The sequence below is a fragment of the Neoarius graeffei genome, chromosome 7 (assembly GCF_027579695.1).
Source record: "Neoarius graeffei isolate fNeoGra1 chromosome 7, fNeoGra1.pri, whole genome shotgun sequence".
In the NCBI taxonomy this organism is placed as follows: Eukaryota; Metazoa; Chordata; class Actinopteri; order Siluriformes; family Ariidae; genus Neoarius; species Neoarius graeffei.
The window spans coordinates 59,698,311-59,720,218 of record NC_083575.1 but is presented as its reverse complement, the minus strand read 5'-3'; the positions used below and the strand labels follow the sequence as shown (position 1 = coordinate 59,720,218).

The window sequence follows — 21,908 nt, the reverse complement described above, 5'->3', positions numbered from 1 at the left end:
TTGTCCAGGGTGTACCCTGCCTTTCGCCCGTAGTCAGCTGGGATAGGCTCCAGCTTGCCTGTGACCCTGTAGAACAGGATAAAGCAGCTAGAGATGAGATGTTGCTATAGTTTTTGGTGAGTATTGTAGCTCTAATGTACAGTAATACATTTACTCTAGACCTATAACCTTCATAACACAACCAAATGGGTGAAGGCAATTAGAACACTTGTTTGGCAGAGGTTGACACTCAGTGAATGTTGTAGCAAGAGACAGGACACGGTTTATTCCAAAGATAACATTTATTGAAATAGCTGACACGAATTAGCAAACTAATACTGATCAGGGGGCAGCCCGGTGGTGTAGTAGTTAGTGCTGTCGCTTCACAGCAAGAAGGTCCGGGTTTGAGCCCTGTGGCCGGCGAGGGCCTTTCTGTGCGGAGTTTGCATGTTCTTCCCGTGTCCGCGTGGGTTTCCTCCGGGTGCTCTGGTTTCCCCCCCACAGTCCAAAGACATGCAGGTTAGGTTAACTGGTGACTAAATTGACCATAGGTGTAAATGGTTGCCTGTGTCCATGCGTCAGCCCTATGATGACCTGGCGACTTGTCCAGGGTGTACCCCGCCTTTCGCCTGTGACATTTTCGAATCTGATAGGCTCCAGCTTGCCTACAACCCTGTAGAACAGGATAAAGCAGCTAGAGATAATGAGATACTGCTCAGATATAGCAACAATAGCAGCCAAGGAATAATTCAATATAAATGGTGATACAATACAGGTAATAATCAGTAGTGTATATGATAACTAAGGCACTAATTGTGATCAGAAGTAATAAGCTACAAGTTCAGTGTAGGGGCGAGTGGATGCTAAAATGTGAGGGGGGAGAAAGAAAAAAACAAAACAAAAAACACGTTTGTGTGTGAGAGAGAAAGAGGAATGCACGAGCCTTATGCTAGGTCTTACCTAAAAGGGGATGGGCAACAAGGAGAGCGCGACAAAGAATCTGTAGTTTAGGAACTAGTCTCAGCTAGGCCTTAAACCCAACTTCTACTCAACCTTAGCTACTCCTGAAATCCCAATGTTGAGAGGTGTAGTGCGCGCATGAGCGAGAATGCATGCACGATCTAACTAAAATACAGATAGTAAACAAAGCAAAATCAAAACATGCGGTCTAAGACCGATTTTCATGTGAATCAAAATGCATACATTTAAGCCATGAATGAATTCAAATAAACACTTCATATTAACTAGCCACAACTAAGACTAACAATTGCCCAGATGCTAACCTTACTTAAGCTCGCTCTTGCTTGGCGACTGAAAGTGCGCCATCTGTTATCCGAAGACAGCGCAGGTCCAAGGAGGAAACCGTTCTGTTCCTTTTGCTTTTACAGCTCGTCAGCTGAAGATTGGTGTCCCGTCGGTCGTCTAATGATCTGGAAGGAATCTTGTTTGTAGTTTGTCAACGTTGCGAAAGGGAAAAGGGATCCGGTCGCCTTTTCTCTTTAAAATACTGCGTGGACTGCAGTAACTAACCAGTTCAGTTATTATTACAACTACGCGAAGATCAAAATACATTGAACTTTGGCTAAAGGTCCGGTATCAATAGCTCGTTCTTTGTTCTGTTCTTTAGCACAGATGCAATGACGTCTCTTTCACGTGTGGAATCCACCGCCAGAGAAAAGGAAATTATGATTCCACCGCGGGTTTAAAGCACAGTCGTGACGTCACTATTCTGTATCATCTCTGTATCCAATACTATTACAGGGAGTCAGAAGAATGGGCGGAGATAGAACATGGCATCAAGTACAGGGATTGGTGTGCTCGATGCTGTACAGTGAAAGGGAGAAGATGGTTCATAAATGGTTACTATGGCATGGCAATCCATCCCTACAGACCCATCTTATAGTGTATGTAGCACGCTACCCACAAGAGCGTCAGCAATACATTACAGTCGACACAGAAATAAAAGCCTCGCCTCTGTACTTTTACAGTACTTTGTTAGTTAAATGATGCATGGACAAAAATCTGTCGATATGTTTTCAGAAATCAACATGGTCAGGTTGGTGAACGAATCACTGCAACCCTAGTTTCTATCGTGTTTATGATAAACTACAAAAGCAACCTTTATATTTGGTTTTAAGTCAAGTGTTAATCAGGCATCACATCCAACCAGCAATCTTACACAAGAATTGAAGAGTTGTTTAGAGAGGAAATGGTCCATTATTAAACCCACACTTTTATAAGGACACTTCAAAAGAGGAGCAAGATTTCACAGCTGCTGCGATGAAGAGAGAATTAAAGCAGAGCTCTAAACATCCTGAATACAGAAGTCTGACAACTAATGACGAAACACACACACACACACACACACACCTGCTGCCAACGGCTCAGACTGCTGAACACTCGCATTCAGTGTAAAGTTGACAGAAAAACACCAAAAGTGGAAAGCAGTGAATAAATCGTAGCACTACATGCTGTAGCTTTATTAGACACTGATCTGATTTTTTTTTTTTTTTTTTTTGGGGGGGGGGGGGAGAGAGACGGGATGCATGGAGTGATCCAATGTTTATTATTGGATACAGACATTAACGTCTACATGGAATTTTTAAACCAACAAAAAGTGAAAGGTTTTTTTTTTGCATTACTGTAATCTGCAGGCAGAAAAATGCACAAATACTGAACCCATTTTCATTTTGTCACTTGCGTTATGGTCTTATCTATAGAAACTTGGCTCAAAGGTTTTTTTGCCCCCCTCCATTTCCGGTTGAGAGTACACAGTGTGCCTTCTGGCTGCCGCTTCTCACTTGAGCTTATTTTTGGTTTTCGTTTTATTTTCTCTTTTGTTTTACTTTGTGTGTGTAGTTTGAGTGTTTATATCTGCCAGTTGTGGTGCAGCTCCAGACCCAGTTTTGGGCATCGGTTCCCTCCAGGCCTTGGTTCGCTGTGGGTGATGCCTGTGCTCCTAGCTATGGACTGCAGTGAGCTCGTTGCTCATTTTAACATCATGGTTGTCCAGCAGTGCTTTAGTGCTTGGCATAATGTTCCGAGCGTCCATTTTTAAACAAGTATATAGAAGAGGAAGTATGTTAACGGAGGATGAGGGATAAATAAAATAGGGTTGATTGTTATATTAGAACTAAGTACATGGTATATATTTATGGGGATAGTTTATATATTCATACTTACAGGGGATAGGTATGTAGTAGATATTTATTTTTGTAATTATATTTATAGATGTTTATGAAGTGTGTATTTATTTTGGTAATTATATATTTATATAGATATTCATGAAGTATATATATATATGGTATATATATTTTTTATAGGTGTATTAATGTAGTTTGGATTTCAGGGTAGATAAAAAGGGGTGGGAAATTGAAAAAAAAAAAGTATTGTACTTCTTCCCACTCCTTTTTCGAACAATGTGCAGTGTTTTAGCTCTGTTATTTTATTTCTCATTTTCTCTTTTGTATGTACAAATAGTTACATATATTTTTTTATACATGTTCAAAATAAAAATAAATTCATTCATTTATTCATTCATGTTGCTCGGTAGCATTGTGGCGGCTGTGAAGGCGGTTTGGGACATACCAGTGCTCTGCGTGGCAGTGCGTCTGTGCTCGCTTTGTGGATCCATGGTGTGGTGTTCCAAGTGATGTTGCCCGGTGCCGTCACGGCAGCTGTGGTGGCAGGGTGGGACTTGTTTTCGTGCGCCCTTTGATGGGACTGTGGCTGCTACACCATTGGAATGACATCCTGACCTTTATTTGGTGGACTCCCCCCCCATAATTGTAAAGCAACCTTGGGTTTTGAGAAAGGCACTATATAAACTGAACTCATCATAATCACATGGCTTTTCACCTGCCTCAGACTGTTTCTAACTGAACAGTACCCAATTAGCGAAGAGTTGTGCAGCACACGCTGTTCTTGATCAGGAGCTGAAAGTTACTCTGCTATGAGAACCATGATTTTGTGCTGTTTCATATGTAGATTTTCCCCAGGGTCTGTATGACCTTAGTTTGCACCCATACGCTAGTAATGCAGCTTTGCCTCTAGGTTGTGGAACAAAAATCACAGGGAATGGCTATTTAGACTGCAGTATTCTTATGTCCAGGAATGGCATGAAACACCACAGACATAACGAATTCTTATGAAATATGCAAGAACACAATTTTAAATAAGAATTTAAGCCCCCACCCCCAACACACACACACACACCCTCAGACCTCTGGGCCTGGGCCAATACCCAATCCTGTGCTTACATTGACTTCCTCTTGGTAACCATGACGATTCTCTGCACAAGTCTGTTGCTTAGTTATGTGAAACATCAAAAGCAAGATGGCAGCTTTCTTTAAGACAAGTTGTGTCATGTCATACTGCGTAATGTCTATTGTCTCAGCCAACATTGAAGGCTTTCATAGCAGTGTACATCAGTGGATCTGATCCAGGGCTGGGGTCAAACCCATCTACACATCTTTATAGAGCAAACCCTTTGCAACACGCAATACACAAGAGCTTCCTGAGCATGAGCAAAGAACAAAAAACACTTGTTTAAAGAAGACTTTAAATGCCATTCGAGCAGTTGAACCCATTTCAAAAGCAGGCTGTCACGCCTTATTGGTTAAATGTTTAAAAAGTAAACATTCACGAGCGCAGTCATGTCAACCAACACTTTAACGCACAGGTAAAGAACTTTCTATGCTGGCCATCAAGAACAAAGGTATGATAGGTGAGGGAATTAATGTGTTGGGGCAAGCTCTTGGAGCCATTTTTATGTTTGGGACTCAAGGGTCTACAGTGTAGAGGTTTACACATACACGCTTTATTCTTTTAAAAACGTGCAGGTAGGATTTGGGAGTACCAAATATTTGACCTGTGTACTTCTATGAATTAATTTTGTTCCTCAAATAAAATGTCGATTTAAAAAAAATAAAAATAAAAATAAAAATAAAAAAAAAACCACACAACCCTTTTCACGCAGCAAGCGGCTCTGCCCTCTGCACTCTACAGATGAAAGGTCAGAGTTTATGCACAGCACAGATTTTCATACAAGCAGAAAAGAAGCCGATATACTAGCTGCAATACATTCTTAATGGTTGTTTCATCCATGTCGGAGCAAAATCAAACTACGCAATTATTTTTGCTTCTTTACCAGCCAAACGCCTGTAAAAGTTAAACGCTAGAAATGTTGGGCAAAGCCGAGGCAACGCTCAATTTTGCAACTTCAAAAATTTGAACTTTTCACTTTAGAGGCAGCAGAGCGCTCATCTTGGGCAAGCATGCGATTGTTGAGATAACTCCCTTAACAAAAAAAAAAAAAAAGCCATTTGGTGAGGCACCAACATTTAAGAACTTCACTAATGTGACAAGTACAATGATTTTTTTTTTTTGATTACTACAAAAATGCGATCCAGGCAGTACCTCTGGGGGGTGGGGTTGAGACTTGCTGCCATGAAGTTTTGTAGTGGATGCAAAAAAAAAAAAAAAAGGGCAGGCTTTATGAAATTCGAGAGAGAGATTCTGGCAAGAGCATCAGATTTTACATTATTCAGTGAAGTGGGTGATCAGGTCTCTCACATTTCAAACAGGCTACAGAAAGTCCATGCAGATAAACCACCCTGCTCTATATGGATGATGTGTCTCTAGCGAAGACTACAGCCATAATCAAACTTGGGCCACATCCACATGACAACGGCAACGAGATGTTATTAAAAAAAAAATAATAATTATTGCGTCCACATGGGCAACGATCAGTAAAATATCAGGTCCATATGGCAACGCAATGCTTGCTGAAAATGATGCAATAAACATGCCACACCTCTAGGGGCGCTGTAAGACGGTCCCTTCAGAGACACCAGAACAATAGAAGAAGTAGTAAGGACGCATGTGCATAAACTATTATGCGCGAGCCACAAAGTCAGAAAAATCTGTTCGTAAAAATTACATTATAATGACCAAATACAATGAAAAGTATTTTTCCCAGTCTCACCTGTGAAAGGTAATCCCATGTGATCTCGTTTGGACGGTAAACCTGTTGGTACAGTTAAACGCAGCACATGAATGAGGCATCTTTATTCTCCGCTTTGACCCATCCAATATGGCGGCGAGGATGATGTATGATTCTACGCGGAAGGCGGCGTATTTAATGGTCTGGAATAAATTGAATGCTACACGTTGATGGATTAATTTGTTCTTCTACACCCTTTTTGAGGAATGTATTGTAGGACTTAAACCAACATCTGAAGAGGTGAAATCGCTCCTTTTTTTCCCCTATTTTTGCTGGCGGGATTGACTCTGCCCTAAGGGCTATTCTCCCTCTCTCTCACTTTGCACCATTACACAAATATTCACAGTGAAAATATTTTGTAAGCGCGTTTCATGAACCAAGTTATAGGATTTGATGACAACTCGCATCGAGTTCGTTACACTTCTACCCGGCATGAAGCACACAGTCATGTGGTTGTGACGTCATCGTAAACAAATCCGTTCTACTCATCCAGACGACTTCGCAACAGCAACGTTGCCAAATCTTTCCACTCTGGAACCAGTTCTCAAAAGATTTCGTTTTGGGGCACCCAAAACACCGGTACCGTGTGGACGCCAGGCCTAAACGATAAACAATTGTACCGGATTCACCCGAATCCGTTGCCGTGTGGACAGGGCCTTGGTGTCACTTGGCCGAACTGATGAAAGGGCAGAGAGAGATAGATAGAGCTCTTTGGTGATCAACTGTTCATTAACAGAGAAGTGATTGACTCAACAAGGCGCCATGCCTCGTCTTGACAAATCTCACCCAGTCAGTGAATGTCAACAGGGCCAAAGTAAACTTACTTTGCATCCCACATAAAACTCTGGGGTTTTTTTCTTAATATAAATTCCAAGATTACAGTGCAGATAGAAGGCTCTGTCACAGATATAATACCATTAATTGCTGGTATCGACTGTATGAAGCATGGGAATGTCTCATGGCTGACTGTGAGAGAGGAATGTGCAGCAGATATGCTCTCTTCCTGACCCAGGCCTTGTCCTATTACATTTTCCAACAGCTCCATTAGCTCATCCAAGCCTCAACAGCACAAGAATTAACAAGGTCCAGAGGCCTATTACATTACCATTACTTGATCCAGGTTACTCTGATGAGGATAAAGCACACTATTGTATTAGATGCTCGAGCCAGTTCAGTGACATTAACACTGATTCCGCAACCTGTAAAGTGGGGCAGTGTTTCTCTGCAACACGTTACAGCATGTTTAAAACAGAAATGGTAAAAAGAAATGCAATTACAACACTGTGCTAATGCAGGAAATAAAATGGCTTCATTTACATGGGATGTTTTTCTTAGAAACCAAGTGCCATCCTTATGATGCTCCTGCCACTCAACAAGCCAAATGAGAAGAAAATAATTCTGCCATGAACAGGCTTTGCACACTAATAATAGCTCTCAGTCACTCAGCATCACAGGGAGAAGAGAAAGTATCGCTTCATCAGAAATAAATCAATCACTCATCAACAAAAGTAAATGGCTTGGGACAAATGATCCTGGACTGAGCAAAGTATGAAAACCAGTTCAGTCCAAACCAGATGTCTTAGAGCAGCTGACAGTCAAGACACATACCATTTATACATTACACATTTTTGCAGAGAACTTTCACAAGTGTCAGCATTTGTAAATTATGCTCTAAACCATCAGTGACCAGACCAATTTTTGGTTGTGTTTTACCAACGTAACCACAAACACTGAAGTTTACACCTGACGAATAGCACAAGTAGTAACAGGAATTGTTTAACCATCTCACTAGAGTTCCAAAAAAATTTTATAACAGCAGCTTGCGATATCTCCTCACTCATCCCAAGGCCTTTATTGTTGGGGTTTAATGCTCATTTCAAATTCTGTAAAACTGTATATTAAAATGACAGCAAATTCAACACCTGATGCAAGGTTTCCAGTATAAATGAATTTTGAAGGTTTGTTCTCATCAGAGAAACGTCAGAATTATTGCCCATGATGCATACACGCTATAAAATATGATACAGCTAAGGAGTGCATATGAAAAGGAAAGAAAACCACCTGCGCAGGATTTACAAGTGATTGATGGTGTAATAAATAAACGAAAATTAATTCCATGAACAACAAGGCTGAAATACAAAAAGTTAGCAGCCCCCCAAATAAAAACCCATCCCCTACACAGCTGTCTATCAGTCACCTGGGATACAAATGTACAAGTGCTGTGGACTGCCCTATATAGGAGTTAAATGCTGTGTTCACATATATACCGGTACAATAGTGGTACAACTGTATCGATACAAAGTATACCGGTACAGTTTAGTGCATCTGTCCACACTAGCGAGAAATGTTTGCGGTTTTCTTTCACGGTAGTTGAAATGCGCGTGCGCGAAATGTTTCCGTGGTTACCGAGTAACTTCCTTCTGAGAATATGGCGGATAAAACGACGTGTGTGCGCTTTTTGTTGTCAAGGTACAGTCTGTATTTCTGGTGGTCATTTTTTTCAGTTGAATCGTATAAAACGCGTGAGGCAGTTGAGAAAGAAACAAAGAAAACAAATCTCCATTCTTCACCATTTTATTCAGCGAAGACATCGATTGAGGTGTGTGACTTTGCACATGCTCATTATATTTGTATTGATACAGAACCGCTTCATCTGTCCACACTACAGCGAAGCGCTACAGTACCAATACTAGGGATGGCGAACACAAAAATAAAAAAATCTTGACCGACCACCAAGCCTCATTAGCCAGTTAACCTAGGAGTTTAAGCAAGGATGCAAACGGCGCGCCTTTTGGGGATGCCGCCTTTTTCACGGCTGAATCGTGCAGATCCGATTTTTTTTTTTTTGGGGGGGGGGGGGGGGGGGGGAGTTGGAGTGATAATTATTCAGACGCTCCAACGCCCCCCCCCCCCAAAAAAAAAATAAAATAAATAAAATAATTGGATCTGCACGATTCAGCCGTGAAAAAGTCGGCATCTGCGCCTTTAGTTTGTGTGGAGAGATATGATCTGCAACAACATGCATTGTTGGCTACAGACCAAAACATACTACTTTCAGAATGCACTGGCCAAGGCAGGACTAAACTCCATGTGCCTTCTAATAATAATTAAAAAAAGTAATTTCTAAGCTAAAAAGCCTGTGTCTACACTTTCACCACGTGGCAGCTGTCTTCAACTGGGGTGGGACATGACTGAATGGGTGTTTCTGATTTGTCAGCTGTCGCCCTTACACCGCATGGCATACCCCAAGCGTTTACAACACAGAATTCCAGGTTCTCCGCTCCAAAACAATTGATTTTTTTTTTTTAACCGACAACCAAAAAAAAAAAAAAATTAACCGGTTGACGTTGATTCGGTCAACCACCGATCAAACGGTCATCAGTTAACATCCCTAACTGGTACGAAACCCATACACTTGTGGGTTTCGGATCGATACAGTACCGGTATAGTTGCTGGTGTGGACAGGTGTTGCGGTACGAAAGTAGTATCGTATCGGTACAAAATCCCTAGTGTGGACAGGGTAAAACTTTACAAACTGAAAAAGGCAGTCGGTGTGAAACCCAAAAGTCATCAGAGAGCTCACAGAGCCAACGTATCTGCAAACGTGGGATTGAAACCGGTTTAAAGAGAAACGAATCAGCATCTTTAGAGCTGCTCAAATCACAGCTTTGAATGACAAATGCCACACCTACACTGGTTTATCCACCAATCAGCTCCATGTATAGGCTTGATTAGCAGAAAGAATTCACCATGTCCATTAATCCTATTCAGCATGCTGAATTTTCTACTGCATCTTCCAGGTACACAGTGCACCAAATATTTATGGGCTTCCAAACTAATGTTTTAGTGTTTCAAGTGCATACCACACATCAACCCTTTCTTTAGCCACATGACAAATTAACATCATAGCAACGTGTTTAATTATAGGATTTAGGCCTTTTGTGGTTTACACTCCCAAGAAAACAATTTAAACGGAAACTTTAAACGGCGTGTCTGGAGAGCATACATTACAGAAAAACAGCAGTCTTAAAATAAAGATGACATTGCCTTCACCACTTGTGCAATAAAGCCTTGTAAAATCCAAAACTATCCAACAACCATTCTAGCACTTTTCCATTAGATGCAGTACGAGAGTTTGGGGAAATTACCCAGAATCCTCGATACAGTCATTATTTCCATCACTAAATGAACTAACGTTAGTGCTGTACTAAAGGGCCTGAGCTGAATTTGGTTGGTAAAATTATATAGCGTTTTGTTTCAAAGTAATTTACATTCAAGTAGTATTTCCTGCTCATCAAGCCATCACCTGATAACCTCCAAAGAAACACCACTTACTTTCATAGGCAGCGTTATGTAAAAAGTGACGCACACTCCGCCAGGAAAGTGGTAGCCCTGGGTTCACTTTGAAAGGAACTCCATTAATAAATAAATGTTAGACTGATCAGGACAGTAATAGCGAAAGCAAGTGCTGATCAGCTACTCTAATGAACGCCACTTTTTTGCTACGAGAAGCCCTCATCTAAAGCCATAAATCTGCCCTCGCTCTCCGACACGGCAGCACTGACAGATTTCTGTTTTACTGCACACACACTTGATAGATGTGTGTAAAATGTGTAATTGTGTAAAAAGAAACACATCTGAAAAATTACTTCCATCCGGTGAAAAAGTAACGTCTGGTGACTGACGATCTGAAATTATATCCGTCCAATTAAAACAGTGTGGAGAGCGGAAAGCACAACAATGCAACGCTAGCAGCGTGTGAAACAAAACTGTCTTCACGCGTTTACGTTTTGCATACTTCTGTATACTTGGTGCATATGCAAAGATGCATACGCTTTTGAGAGATTAATTTTGCAAGGACATGAGGTTTTAACAACCAGGGAGTGAAATACAAAAAAAGCGATACTACATAAAGAAAATAAAACGGCTGATGTAATGGGCTGTATTGGGAATCCAGAATTCTCTTTTGTCAGCATGATTCAGGTCTAGACCTCCAGTCTGCTCATACTCGCCAGAAATCTGATTACTTGATGTCTAAGCCTCAATAATGCATTGTGTAACAAGTAGAGCTATTATGGTAGCCACAGCTGCAAATCAGTGGCCCAGCACTCTACAAAAACACTTCCCCCAAACTGATATAATCAGCATTACTTTCACAGACCTTCATTCAATTACTGCGTTTCACGCAAGAGTTTTAAGAACGTCTAAAAGGAAACCAGCCAAGAGATCTAATATACCTTCATCACTACAAAATCTGATCCTGCCAGCACATGGCACAAAAGAGGCCAGGTTTGGCCCCTCTCCTTTCTCAAATTTTAACCCCTAGCAGCATATGATAAAGAGGCTTGGAGCAGCTGCACACTGACCAGTCCCCAAGCACACAATTAACAACAAAAGAGTCCTTTTAACGCATTGAGCTAATCAGTGGCCGGCCCACCACTGCCGGCTCCCTAAACCATCTGCGAGATGGCAGACCTTCTCCCCGATTATGAAAAAAAAAAAAAAAAAAAAAAAGACAACTGGCACTATGCTATCATGTCCTAGTGTCAATGAAAAACACATCGCTTAGCAACAGTCAAGCCCCCGCGCCTGGAAACCAAAAGCTTTTGCTTTCAATGAACAACTCAACAAGAAGCAGACGAGGGAATGTGCTCCAAGATTTGATTACCAAATGGCCTCCCATTGTTAGTAACCCATGGCAAAAAATGAGCACCAAGAGCCAGGAAACACGACTTAAATGACCAGCAAGATTAGAACAGATTTAAATAACAATCCCCTGATGTTCGGTCCAGTTTAATATTCCGTTTAATCCAAATGACAAATGACTAGTACTTTAACCACCATTGGATAAAGCCATTCTACATATTAAAGCAACATTAGACTGGTGAAGCTTTGCCCAAATTAAGCACAAAAAAAAAAAAAAAACCTACACAATCATGTTGACAAATGGAGCAAAATAAGCCTAATAATTAGTCTAATAAAACTACAATTTGTAACTTCCTCAATAAAACAGCAGGCAGATGAGACGTATACCGCTTTTACCCTTCCAATGACAATTTGCTATGATTTCCAGAAGCTTGTTCAACATAAATCAAAGCTCTGAGTATCATACAAACCAAATAATGATCCCATACCGAGATCCTCACAGTACTCAAACCAAATTCTCCACATCTCTCTCTCTCTCTCTCTCTCTAGTATTTCACATCAGAAAATATGGAGTGGATCAGGTGGTCTAATTAAGCTGTTCCAGATCCACATCAGATCAATACATCTTTACTTTCATACATCTCAGGAACTACAAGATTTACACCCTGGTTCAATTCGACCAGATCAAAAAAAAAAAAAAAAATTCACATGAAAAATACCTCAAGCAAACCATGACACTTTGTCAGAGACGTGTAACCGCGCCCATAACAGTGTTCCTTGTCAAATAACTTGTTACATTTACAGATAGCATGCTACCGAGGTATCAGCAATATTGTGGATGTGAAGTTGCATCACAATACTGACAAATAACCATCCCTCAGAACAGTGGTGTTCAATTCCAGCCTCGTGGACCACCTGCTCTGTACATTTCTAACTTGATACTCAAATTTTCAGCCAATTATGACACTCACTATAAGTGGATTTTGGTGCACTTGAGAAAAGAAAGAAGGAAAGGAAAAAAAAATAGAATTTGCACAGACACTGGAAATGAGACCCTCAGGCACATGCACTATCAACTACTTCAATGCTCAACATACATGAGAGATGCAAGAACATTTCCTGAAGCTTGATGAATACTAGATCTCTCACTACAACATGTTTCCATGGAGGCAAAAATATTTTGCACAAAAACATGACATGGAACAAAAACAGCCAACGTCAGTCACAATATCCATACCTGATCTTTCTCATGGGGTAGAAGTGTTACAGGTGGGAGGTCCAGTGCCAATCCAATGCTGCTCCTGAAGCCGGTCTTTCCACCTGCACTGCCATTCCTCATCCTGTAAAGTGGCCCATCCTTTAGCAGTCTCCCGTTATTCACGGCACGCTTAGCAGCCAACCTCAGCCTCTGTTGGAACCTGGGGTTCACCACCACATTTGCCAGGTCATCCTGGCTCCTTAAGAAGCGCTCTATGTTCCTCAGAGACGAGCCAGCAGGGACACCCAGACCCTCGATAGCCCTCCTAAGGACCTTATTCCAATCTAGATGTCGCAGATCTCCTGCAGGTACCACAGATCCTGCCGCTGAGGGAACCGGGCCTCCAGGCCTGATCGCTGCAATCCTCCCTGGGTTATCCGGATCTTTGTACGAAGCGCAACCTTTGCTGTTTACCTTAAGGATGGAGCCATCCTTTACAGCTAACTCCAACTGCTGCAGTACGGTACCCTTGTCTAGTCCGTGCAAAGTCGATACAGCATGGCAAATACGCTCCTCCGAAGGCCGCTGCTTCTGCCTTTTGATCTTCTGAATAGCCTCAAGAATCCACTCTGTGTACAGGGGATTGGCCAGTTTCACCATGGTGAAATTATTTGGTGCATTAAGGCATAATCCATGAATACATTCCTTCTTTTTACGAGCAAACAATATGCATCCACAAGCAAGAGTCAGCCATCAGTACACCATGATGTGCAAGATTACTGACAGAACTCCTTATACCAGGCCGTCTCTACATTTCCTCAAAATTTCCTCGAGTACAACTTAGTAAATCCAGGCAATGTTTTCCTTACAAAATCCTTGAAACCTGAAAGAGAGAAAAAAAAAGCTGCTTTACAAATAAGCAAACATTTAGTCAACAGTAGACATTTCTAAGACTCTGTTCAGACCTGGTATGAACAACTGTCTCAGGTGGACACTGCTAAATACAAGTCTGAACAGGGTTAAAGGCATATTGTGACTATCGCTCAGACCACTTGCACAAGTAGCCAGATTACAACAACAGTACTACAAAAACACAACGTGTCCCAAAGCATCCTCAGCAGCCAAAAACAAAGTCATTAGTGTTTGGAGTTGATCTAGTCTGTAAAGCAAAAGTGAATTTAAACAAGTAAAGACAAGTCAGGACACTAGCCACTAGTGGCTTTACTACTGCATTGGAGGAAATTGTACTTTTTAAATTTGATTTGACTAACGTATATATAACTCTGCCATTGCCGATCCCAAGCCCGGATGAGAAAAGAACAAGGTTGGGCAAGGGGTCAGCACTCCCTTCCAATATTTATTTATAAAAATAAAGCCCTTGAGCTACAGAAATGTAATCAAGAACTTCAAAAGACACTTCAGTCCTGGGGGAAGCTGGATCTCCAGCTGGAGAAGTTATAACACTGGGTCATGGAAGCCAATATGTATACATGGCCAATTTAAAGTGGTTCTTATTCTCACTCTTATCCAGCCACACTGAGCACTAACTGTACTAGCATCCCATGCAGCTTCCGGTCTTAATTAGTCTTAACTCGCCTTGGGCCTTCACCAACGACTGGACAAACTCAAACTGTCTAGTCTCCCAAAACCTGTAGGATACACTGGAGTGGAAATCAGTAGCCCAGGCACCTGAGACAAGCAGATTTTATGTCTAGGCTTTTTTTTTTTTTTTTTAATTTGCAGTCACCTGGAGGACAAGGTAGTTAAATTACAGCAAAAAGAATAAACCCTACTTCCGACTGACTTTTGGAAAGCTAAAAAGTTTTCCCTGGGTGAGCATGTTTAAACGTAATGCATTTCATGGTGGTGTGATGCAACTCAATACTGGAACTACAGCCTGAGCTACTTGTTCCAAATCCCACTACACGCATCAACCAAAGATCTGGTTAATTATTTGCTGGGGGATCATTAGCACAAAAGAATGATCGACTTTTAGATATTACAAAACACATCGTTTCCAAATTTGGAAAACTAACGTTGCTCGAGTTACCGGTAAATTTGACATTTGAAATGGTACGGTATCATTTCACAAAATTTCAGCAGTTAACGTTATTACATTGTCACGTTTTTCCACCAAACTTTAGTATAGCCTTTAAAACTCCTTTCACCTGCCCTGCAAGACCAGGCTGGCAGCTCATGGGCGTGATGCAAGCTCGACACCAACAGTGAAGAGCTCTCCCTCCGAGCAGCTACACAACTTATCAAACTAGCGACATCAGATTGTTGGAGCTTCTCAAGAAACAAGGGCAAGTCAGAGTGGAGAGGTGGAATCCCCTTCAACACCTTTGTGCACATGTTGCAGGAGGAGGAAACATGTCTAACCTGATGAAACATTTGTTACACGTACACCCCAATTTCTACAAAGAATTCCAGGAACAGAAGGCGTGCATGATGATCACAAACTGAAATTATATTTCAGTTTATGTGATCATCATGCACACCTTCTGTTCCTGGAATTCTTTGTAGAAATTGGGGTACCTATCGATTGTCTAAACGATAGGTACCGAACTTTGCTCGTGATCAGCTTTTTCCACAACGTTTCTGGTCCTGAATTTAGCCAACAGACTAGCCTGTTTGTAACGCAAGGTTAGCCGAGCTGAAGTTACATAGGGCTAACTGGCAGCCAGCCACTGTGACAACAGCACCAAGACTGCCATTTGTCTTCTTAGGCTACTTAGCAGTCTACTCCTTAAACTCATGAATGAAAGAATAATGAGGCTATAGAAATAAACTAGTCAGAGGTTTGCAAAATTAGCCCATTTATAAGTCCTTCTTTCTACACCTGTCACAAACAGGAAGTCACCTTTCACTCATTTAATGCAGTGTTTAAACAATACAACTTAATATTAATTTCATCAGTTTGTATGAATATAATCAAAACTTCTGTCCTGGTAGGATGTCAAACTTGGTTCAGCTTTTTCCACGTCTCACCTTTTAGTGTGAATGACGCAAACTTTCCTGTGCCACACACAGAACTGAGTTAAACAGTCTGACCACATGATGTCCCTGCTCAAATATCAAGAAATATTCAGCAGCTACTATCAGGTAGCTACGGTCTCTTGTAACTAACTCAGCTGACAGCGCTACCTGTTCTGCAGCATCCTCGCCAGATGTTACACTTCCATGAACAGCCGTTACAATTAAACAACTTGCTCAATGTGCCCATTTACTCTTGGGGGGGCGGGGGCTGTATACATCACATCAAATTAAAAGACAAAGTACCTACTTTTATAGCACTTTTAGAAACTTGACGTCTTGAGCACATAGATGCAAGCGCACTGGCAGCCTTGCTGACATTGATCTAACCTCCTGGTGCACAGGGAGCCAATAATAAGTGTATTAAAAAGGCTGTATCCACACGTACTCCGAGATCCATAAAGAAGAGAAGGAAATAGATTACCAACCTAATACAGACACTAGAAAGACTGCACAGAACTGAAAAACCAACATCGGTCACTCCAATGTAAGTCAAACCAATCACTTACATTGTTGCTGTAAGAAACTCTTTATAAAACCTCAGTCGAAACATACAACAGGCCGTGTGAAAACATGTGCCCGCCACATATGATCATACAATGAAGAGCCTTTAATGACAGATCTGTGATTAAAGCACATAACCACGTTCCACCTACATCAATCAGCGAGATTTGGACTCGAGCAGAAAATGGTGTCACATCAGCAAAAATATTATTTAAACTGACCTTGAGGTAAGAATATTCTTTTTTTTTTTCCCCATGCATTACCACCTTGCTTGTAGTTGTCCTGTGACTCATCTAATGCTGACCTTTTATCAGTCACCAACACCACTGATCCCAACTCGCAACCAAAGAATACTTCTGTGATTTTTGCTTATGACAAAATCATAAAGTACAGCATAAATAATCTGTAAGGAATAAAGGCTACGGGACCTGCCGTTATAGGAAAATAACCCAAGTCCAATGTGGATTAGTTTTCTATAACATGTTTTATTCCTCTTGTACCACAGGGATTTGTCAACAATAACTTTTTTAATTAAAAACAGTAAAATGCAGTTTTAACCAGTTACATCTAAAAAGTTACCGAACATCTGCAAGACAAGTTTCTGCTATTATTTACATTAAAGAAACCTTACTGCTTTATTCCACCTCGTGTTTTGTATAAAACATCCGAATGCGGAACGGGGATCCGCGTTGTTCCACCTCTGAGCTGGAACGACTGGTAGTAACAGAACCGGAACCGATGTCTGTAAAAGGTACAGCCGGCATGGCAGGACAGGGGTGGGACGCATTTGACGTTCTATTTTCTGAGACCGGTTCGAATTCAAACATCTCCGTCTATAGCCTCATAGATCCATGTTCCTTTCTGCCTCAAACAGCTTCCAACTTCACTCTCTCAACATATTCCTGATTACACCAACATGATGCTTGCACAAGTCTCTCCATCCCTCTCTTCCTTGCCCCCTTTGGTTGGAAAACGCTGGGTTGCAATGTAAAAACGCACACTGGCACAGCTCCATGCTGCCTTTAGTTCACTGTAAGCCACTAAAGCTGGAATATTGAGGTGACTTCTTTATACCAATATCTGTGTAAAAAAGGCTTGCTTCTTTTTTTTTTTTACTCCCCATTGAATTTGAGACCAAAAAAAAAACCACACCCAGTCCATCTTGAAGACTCATCCATGGTGGAAAACGCTGACCATTACAAAGCGCCAACTCCAGATACTCCCTCACAAACCTCTAACAGAGAATTTCACATTCCTGTTTATTTTTATATGTTAAAACAGGTCTCTTAATCCCAGACGCTGTAGATTTTACTCAAAAAAAAAAAGTGATAATATATTAGAGCCAGTGTTTTATTGAATGAAATTATGGCCTGGAATAATGCCTGAGGCATGCTGTTATAGAAACTTAATCACCTTCTGACCAATCAGACTCAAGAATTAAAACCGATAATCAGTGTGGGGGGAGGGGGGGGACCAGTCCTATCTTAATATTTCTTGCATACAGGAAAGAAAAGAAAACCAGCTAATGTTTGGAAAAAGTAGATAGACGTGGGCAACAGGGTTAAAGAGGAAGAGATTGAAAGATCATTTGGTCATGGACAAGAGAAACTGTGTTACATCACATCCAGAGTCAAAAACACTTAAAAGTTTCCTAAACATTTAGTACCAGGGAACAAATGATCTGGTAATATGAGAGAAGAGATATTATTAAGGGGGTTATGATGGGGAAGACAGGGAATAAAGATGAAGGAGGAAGAACAGTGCTGCGAGCAGCCAGCAGGTGACACGCATTGTACAATTTCTCCAGAATTCCTCTGCTCTCAGCACTGACAGCGGATCACACACACACACACACACCAGCGATCTAAAACAAACCGAAGAGAAAATAGGACTGACTTAATTCTCCAACATCTGTCGAAATCAAACAGGCTCTGATCATCTCGTCTAAGATGGCAGGCATAAACCGGCAAAACACCGAGCAAGTAACATTAACATTCATGCGCCAGGTGGCGAGCAAAGTTCTTCACTAAACAAGTGTAAAGTGGGAGGTCAGGGTTACACATAAAAAAATAAAAATGCATGCATCTCCAACAAACTGCACGTTATTAAATAAACCCCAGCTTCATCATCTTGCAGATTAGAGGCGCTGACAATATAAACACACACACCTTCACATAAACCTGCGTTTTATACAAACCAGCCAGGACGCCTGCAGACACAGCAAAATAACCCAGGGCTAAAACTACAGGCAAATAAACAAACGACTGGAGCCATATATCCAGGGGGGAAAAAGTGCCCAGACATTTATTTCCCAAAGTATTACGCACACATTCATCATCCGAGACTTAACAAGCTTGGCTGCACTTTTGCAACGAGTTAAGTATTTTTAAAACAAATCCCCATCAACTATTGCATCCGCTTCGGGAATATAATCCAGATTCCACAGACTGTCCGTCTTAAAAACGCTTTTCTATTCAAGAAAATAAGCTAATATGCTAAGTGCCATTAAGCCAGCTAGCTTAGCAGCGCATCCCCATAGAGAGCTAGGCAGCAGCTGGCTAGCCTTCATCCACACACCGCTAGTCAGTAGTTGGAGTTCAACGCTAACGTTAGCCAGCTAGCAAAGAGGATGCGCTCGGGTTGCTAGCAGGCTAACAGGCTAGGTGGCTAAATTAGTCGGTGTTTTATGACCACTTCCGACAGATGACTCTCGATAATTTATGACGGAGCAGCAAAAGCTTGAATTAAGCCCGCTCTGCACACGGATACTAAAAAGTCAAAATACACACCTTCACTCGTCAACTCTGCGCGCTCTTCAGAGGACAGGTGACTGCGCTACTGCCCGGTCGCGTTACTAAACAGACGCCATTTTGTTACAATGTTGTAGTTTACATGAATCCGACATGACACTGATTACAACCCAATGGAGCCTCATTAAACCTCGCCTTCTTATCGACGGGTCCTCCCAAGAAACTTTAATATTGGTTAGAAAGGCCAAATGCCGATCTCTGGTTTGATAACAAAAGTGTCAATCAAACCGAAGGCATTCAGGCCCTGGAGGAGTCGATTGGCTGTATGATCTGTCAATAATCACTTGACCCGCCTTTTAAGGTGACCACTGTTCCCTGCGTGCGCGTGACATATCGAATGGCAACACCTGCAATTCTCCACCGCGCGTGCACAAAAATCGAACTCGTGGCCACATTATTGTGTGGTTTTTTTTAAAGTGACCCGATTAATCGGTATCGAATCGACTTCAATCACGACACGTAATTTATGCTGGCGTTCTACCTTTAGTCTAGTGATCAGAATAAAAGCACATCACTAACAGTAAGACATGTTTTAGAAATGTAATGATGATGATCGTGTCATTAACAAAAGTGGATGCTTTGTGGCATGTCTGATCTGTAATGTAAACTCTGAAGAAGAAGAAGAAGAAGAGGAAACATAAAACGAGTTTGCTGTCTGTAGTGCGCGAGCTCGCTGTTTAAACGCTGCACCGTTTGGATACGAGATGAGAAATTCCATTTAAAATGCACAAGTCCTGCGGTGCAAGTCAGATCCGCGATTATATCGGTTCGAGTGTTCTCCAATCGCCAAATCAAACAGTTTAAAGTGCGCGGTGAGGACTGCGCCCCGCATCCAGCCTTAAATCAAACCAGCGCGAGCCTTCAGCTAACGTCCCTTCTCTCTCTCTCTCCCTCTCTCTCTCTCTGTCTCTCTCTCTCTCTCTCGACATCAAGCTGCTGAAAATCGGTGCGATCTGGAAAATTCCATTTATGCATGTCGAGCACTTCATCCATCCATCCATCCATCCATCCATCCATCAAGTCCCATCACTCACAGCAAGTTGAACGCACTAAAACATTTAGGACTAATTAAGAACTCTAAACACAGCCCGGGTATTGCTGGGCTTAAAACCTGAACGCTTCCGTTACCTCAAGTTGCTCAGGCGGTCGCTCCGCTCCTGGCGGAAGCGCTTAATACACGGCTTTATTTGAAGCGGCGTCAAGAAAAGAAATAAAAAATCGTATCAAAGGGTCAATTAAAATCCAACGGGTCCTGTTTGATCCAGAGGATGAAAAGCGCGGCGGCGGAGGGAACCTGATATAACAACTAATTGAAAGGTTAATCTACATGAGAGTGTGTGGCAAAGTAGTACCTCCCCTTTCAGCACTTCCATCAGCCACAGAGGAGAGAGGACTCGCTGCCTGCGAGCGCCATGTGACATCACATCGGTCACTGTAAAAAACAATGTACATTACTGCACATCACACACACACACACACGCACACCATGGAGGAAAGTAGCATGAGCAATACACGCCGAGATAAACGGAGAACAGGAATAAATCAAACAAGGAGAACTTTCAAGGCCATCATCCAAATCATGACACTGCTTTGCACACTGCATGTCTGAGAGAGAATGAATAGAACTTGAAACAAATTTCTTCTTCTTCTTCTTTTGGCTGCTCCTGATTAGGGGTCTCCACAGCGGATCTTTGGTCTCCATTGCTCCCTGTCTTCCGCATCCTTCTCTACCACACCTGCCACTTTCATGTATCTCCTCTTTGGCCTTCTTCGTTTTCGTGTGCCTGGCAGCTCCATCCTCAACGTTCTCCTTCCAACATCTCTTCTCAGGATGTGCCCGTACCAGCTCAGTCTCATCTCTCTTAGCTTAATTCCCAAGCTCTCCACATGTGCTGTCCCTCTGATGTGCTCGTTCCTTATCCTGTCCAACCTTGTCACTCCCATCGCAAACTTTAACATCCTCAACTCCGCCACCTCCAACTTTGCTTCCTGTCCTCAAACAAGGAGAACTTTCAAGGAAGATGGCCATCATCCAAATCATGACACTGCTTTGCACACTGCATGTCTGAGAGAGAATGAATAGAACTTGAAACAAATTTCCTCTTCTTCTTCTTCTTCTTTTGGCTGCTCCCGATTAGGGGTCTCCACAGCGGATCTTTGGTCTCCATTGCTCCCTGTCTTCTGCATCCTTCTCTACAACACCTGCCACTTTCATGTCCTCTCTGACCACATCCATGCATCTCCTCTTTGGCCTTCTTTGTTTTAGTGTGCCTGGCAGCTCTATCCTCAACATTCTCCTTCCAACATCTCTTCTCAGGATGTGCCCGTACCATCTCAGTCTCATCTCTCTTAGCTTAATTCCCAAGCTCTTCACATGTGCTGTCCCTCTGATGTGCTCGTTCCTTATCCTGTCCAACCTTGTCACTCCCATCGCAAACTTTAACATCCTCAACTCCGCCACCTCAAACTTTGCCTCCTGTCCTCAAACAAGGAGAACTTTCAAGGAAGATGGCCATCATCCAAATCATGGCACTGCTTTGCACACTGCATGTCTGAGAGAGAATGAATAGAACTTGAAACAATTTCTTCTTCTTCTTCTTCTTTTGGCTGCTCCCGATTAGGGGTCTCCACAGCGGATCTTTGGTCTCCATTGCTCCCTGTCTTCTGCATCCTTCTCTACCACACCTGCCACTTTCATGTCCTCTCTGACCACATCCATGCATCTCCTCTT

General features: G+C 42.0%; 1 protein-coding gene across 5 annotated transcripts in view; it reads right to left on the bottom strand.

The window, feature by feature from the left end:
- Window positions 1–20,508, bottom strand: part of kat6b (K(lysine) acetyltransferase 6B) — a 56,792-nt gene extending 36,284 nt beyond the window's left edge. For 4 of the 5 annotated variants that reach the window (XM_060926116.1, XM_060926118.1, XM_060926119.1 and 1 more), the window contains exons 1-2: window positions 19,157–19,316; window positions 12,867–13,710 (exon numbers count right to left, since the gene is read on the bottom strand). In XM_060926116.1, coding sequence (XP_060782099.1) covers window positions 12,867–13,487 — 621 coding nt within the window. In that variant the 5' untranslated portion in view covers window positions 13,488–13,710; window positions 19,157–19,316. Of the gene's footprint in view, window positions 1–12,866; window positions 13,711–19,156; window positions 19,317–20,305 lie in introns of those variants that run through there. The other variant, XM_060926117.1, reaches the window with a different exon arrangement.
- Between the last annotated feature and the right edge of the window lie 1,400 nt (window positions 20,509–21,908).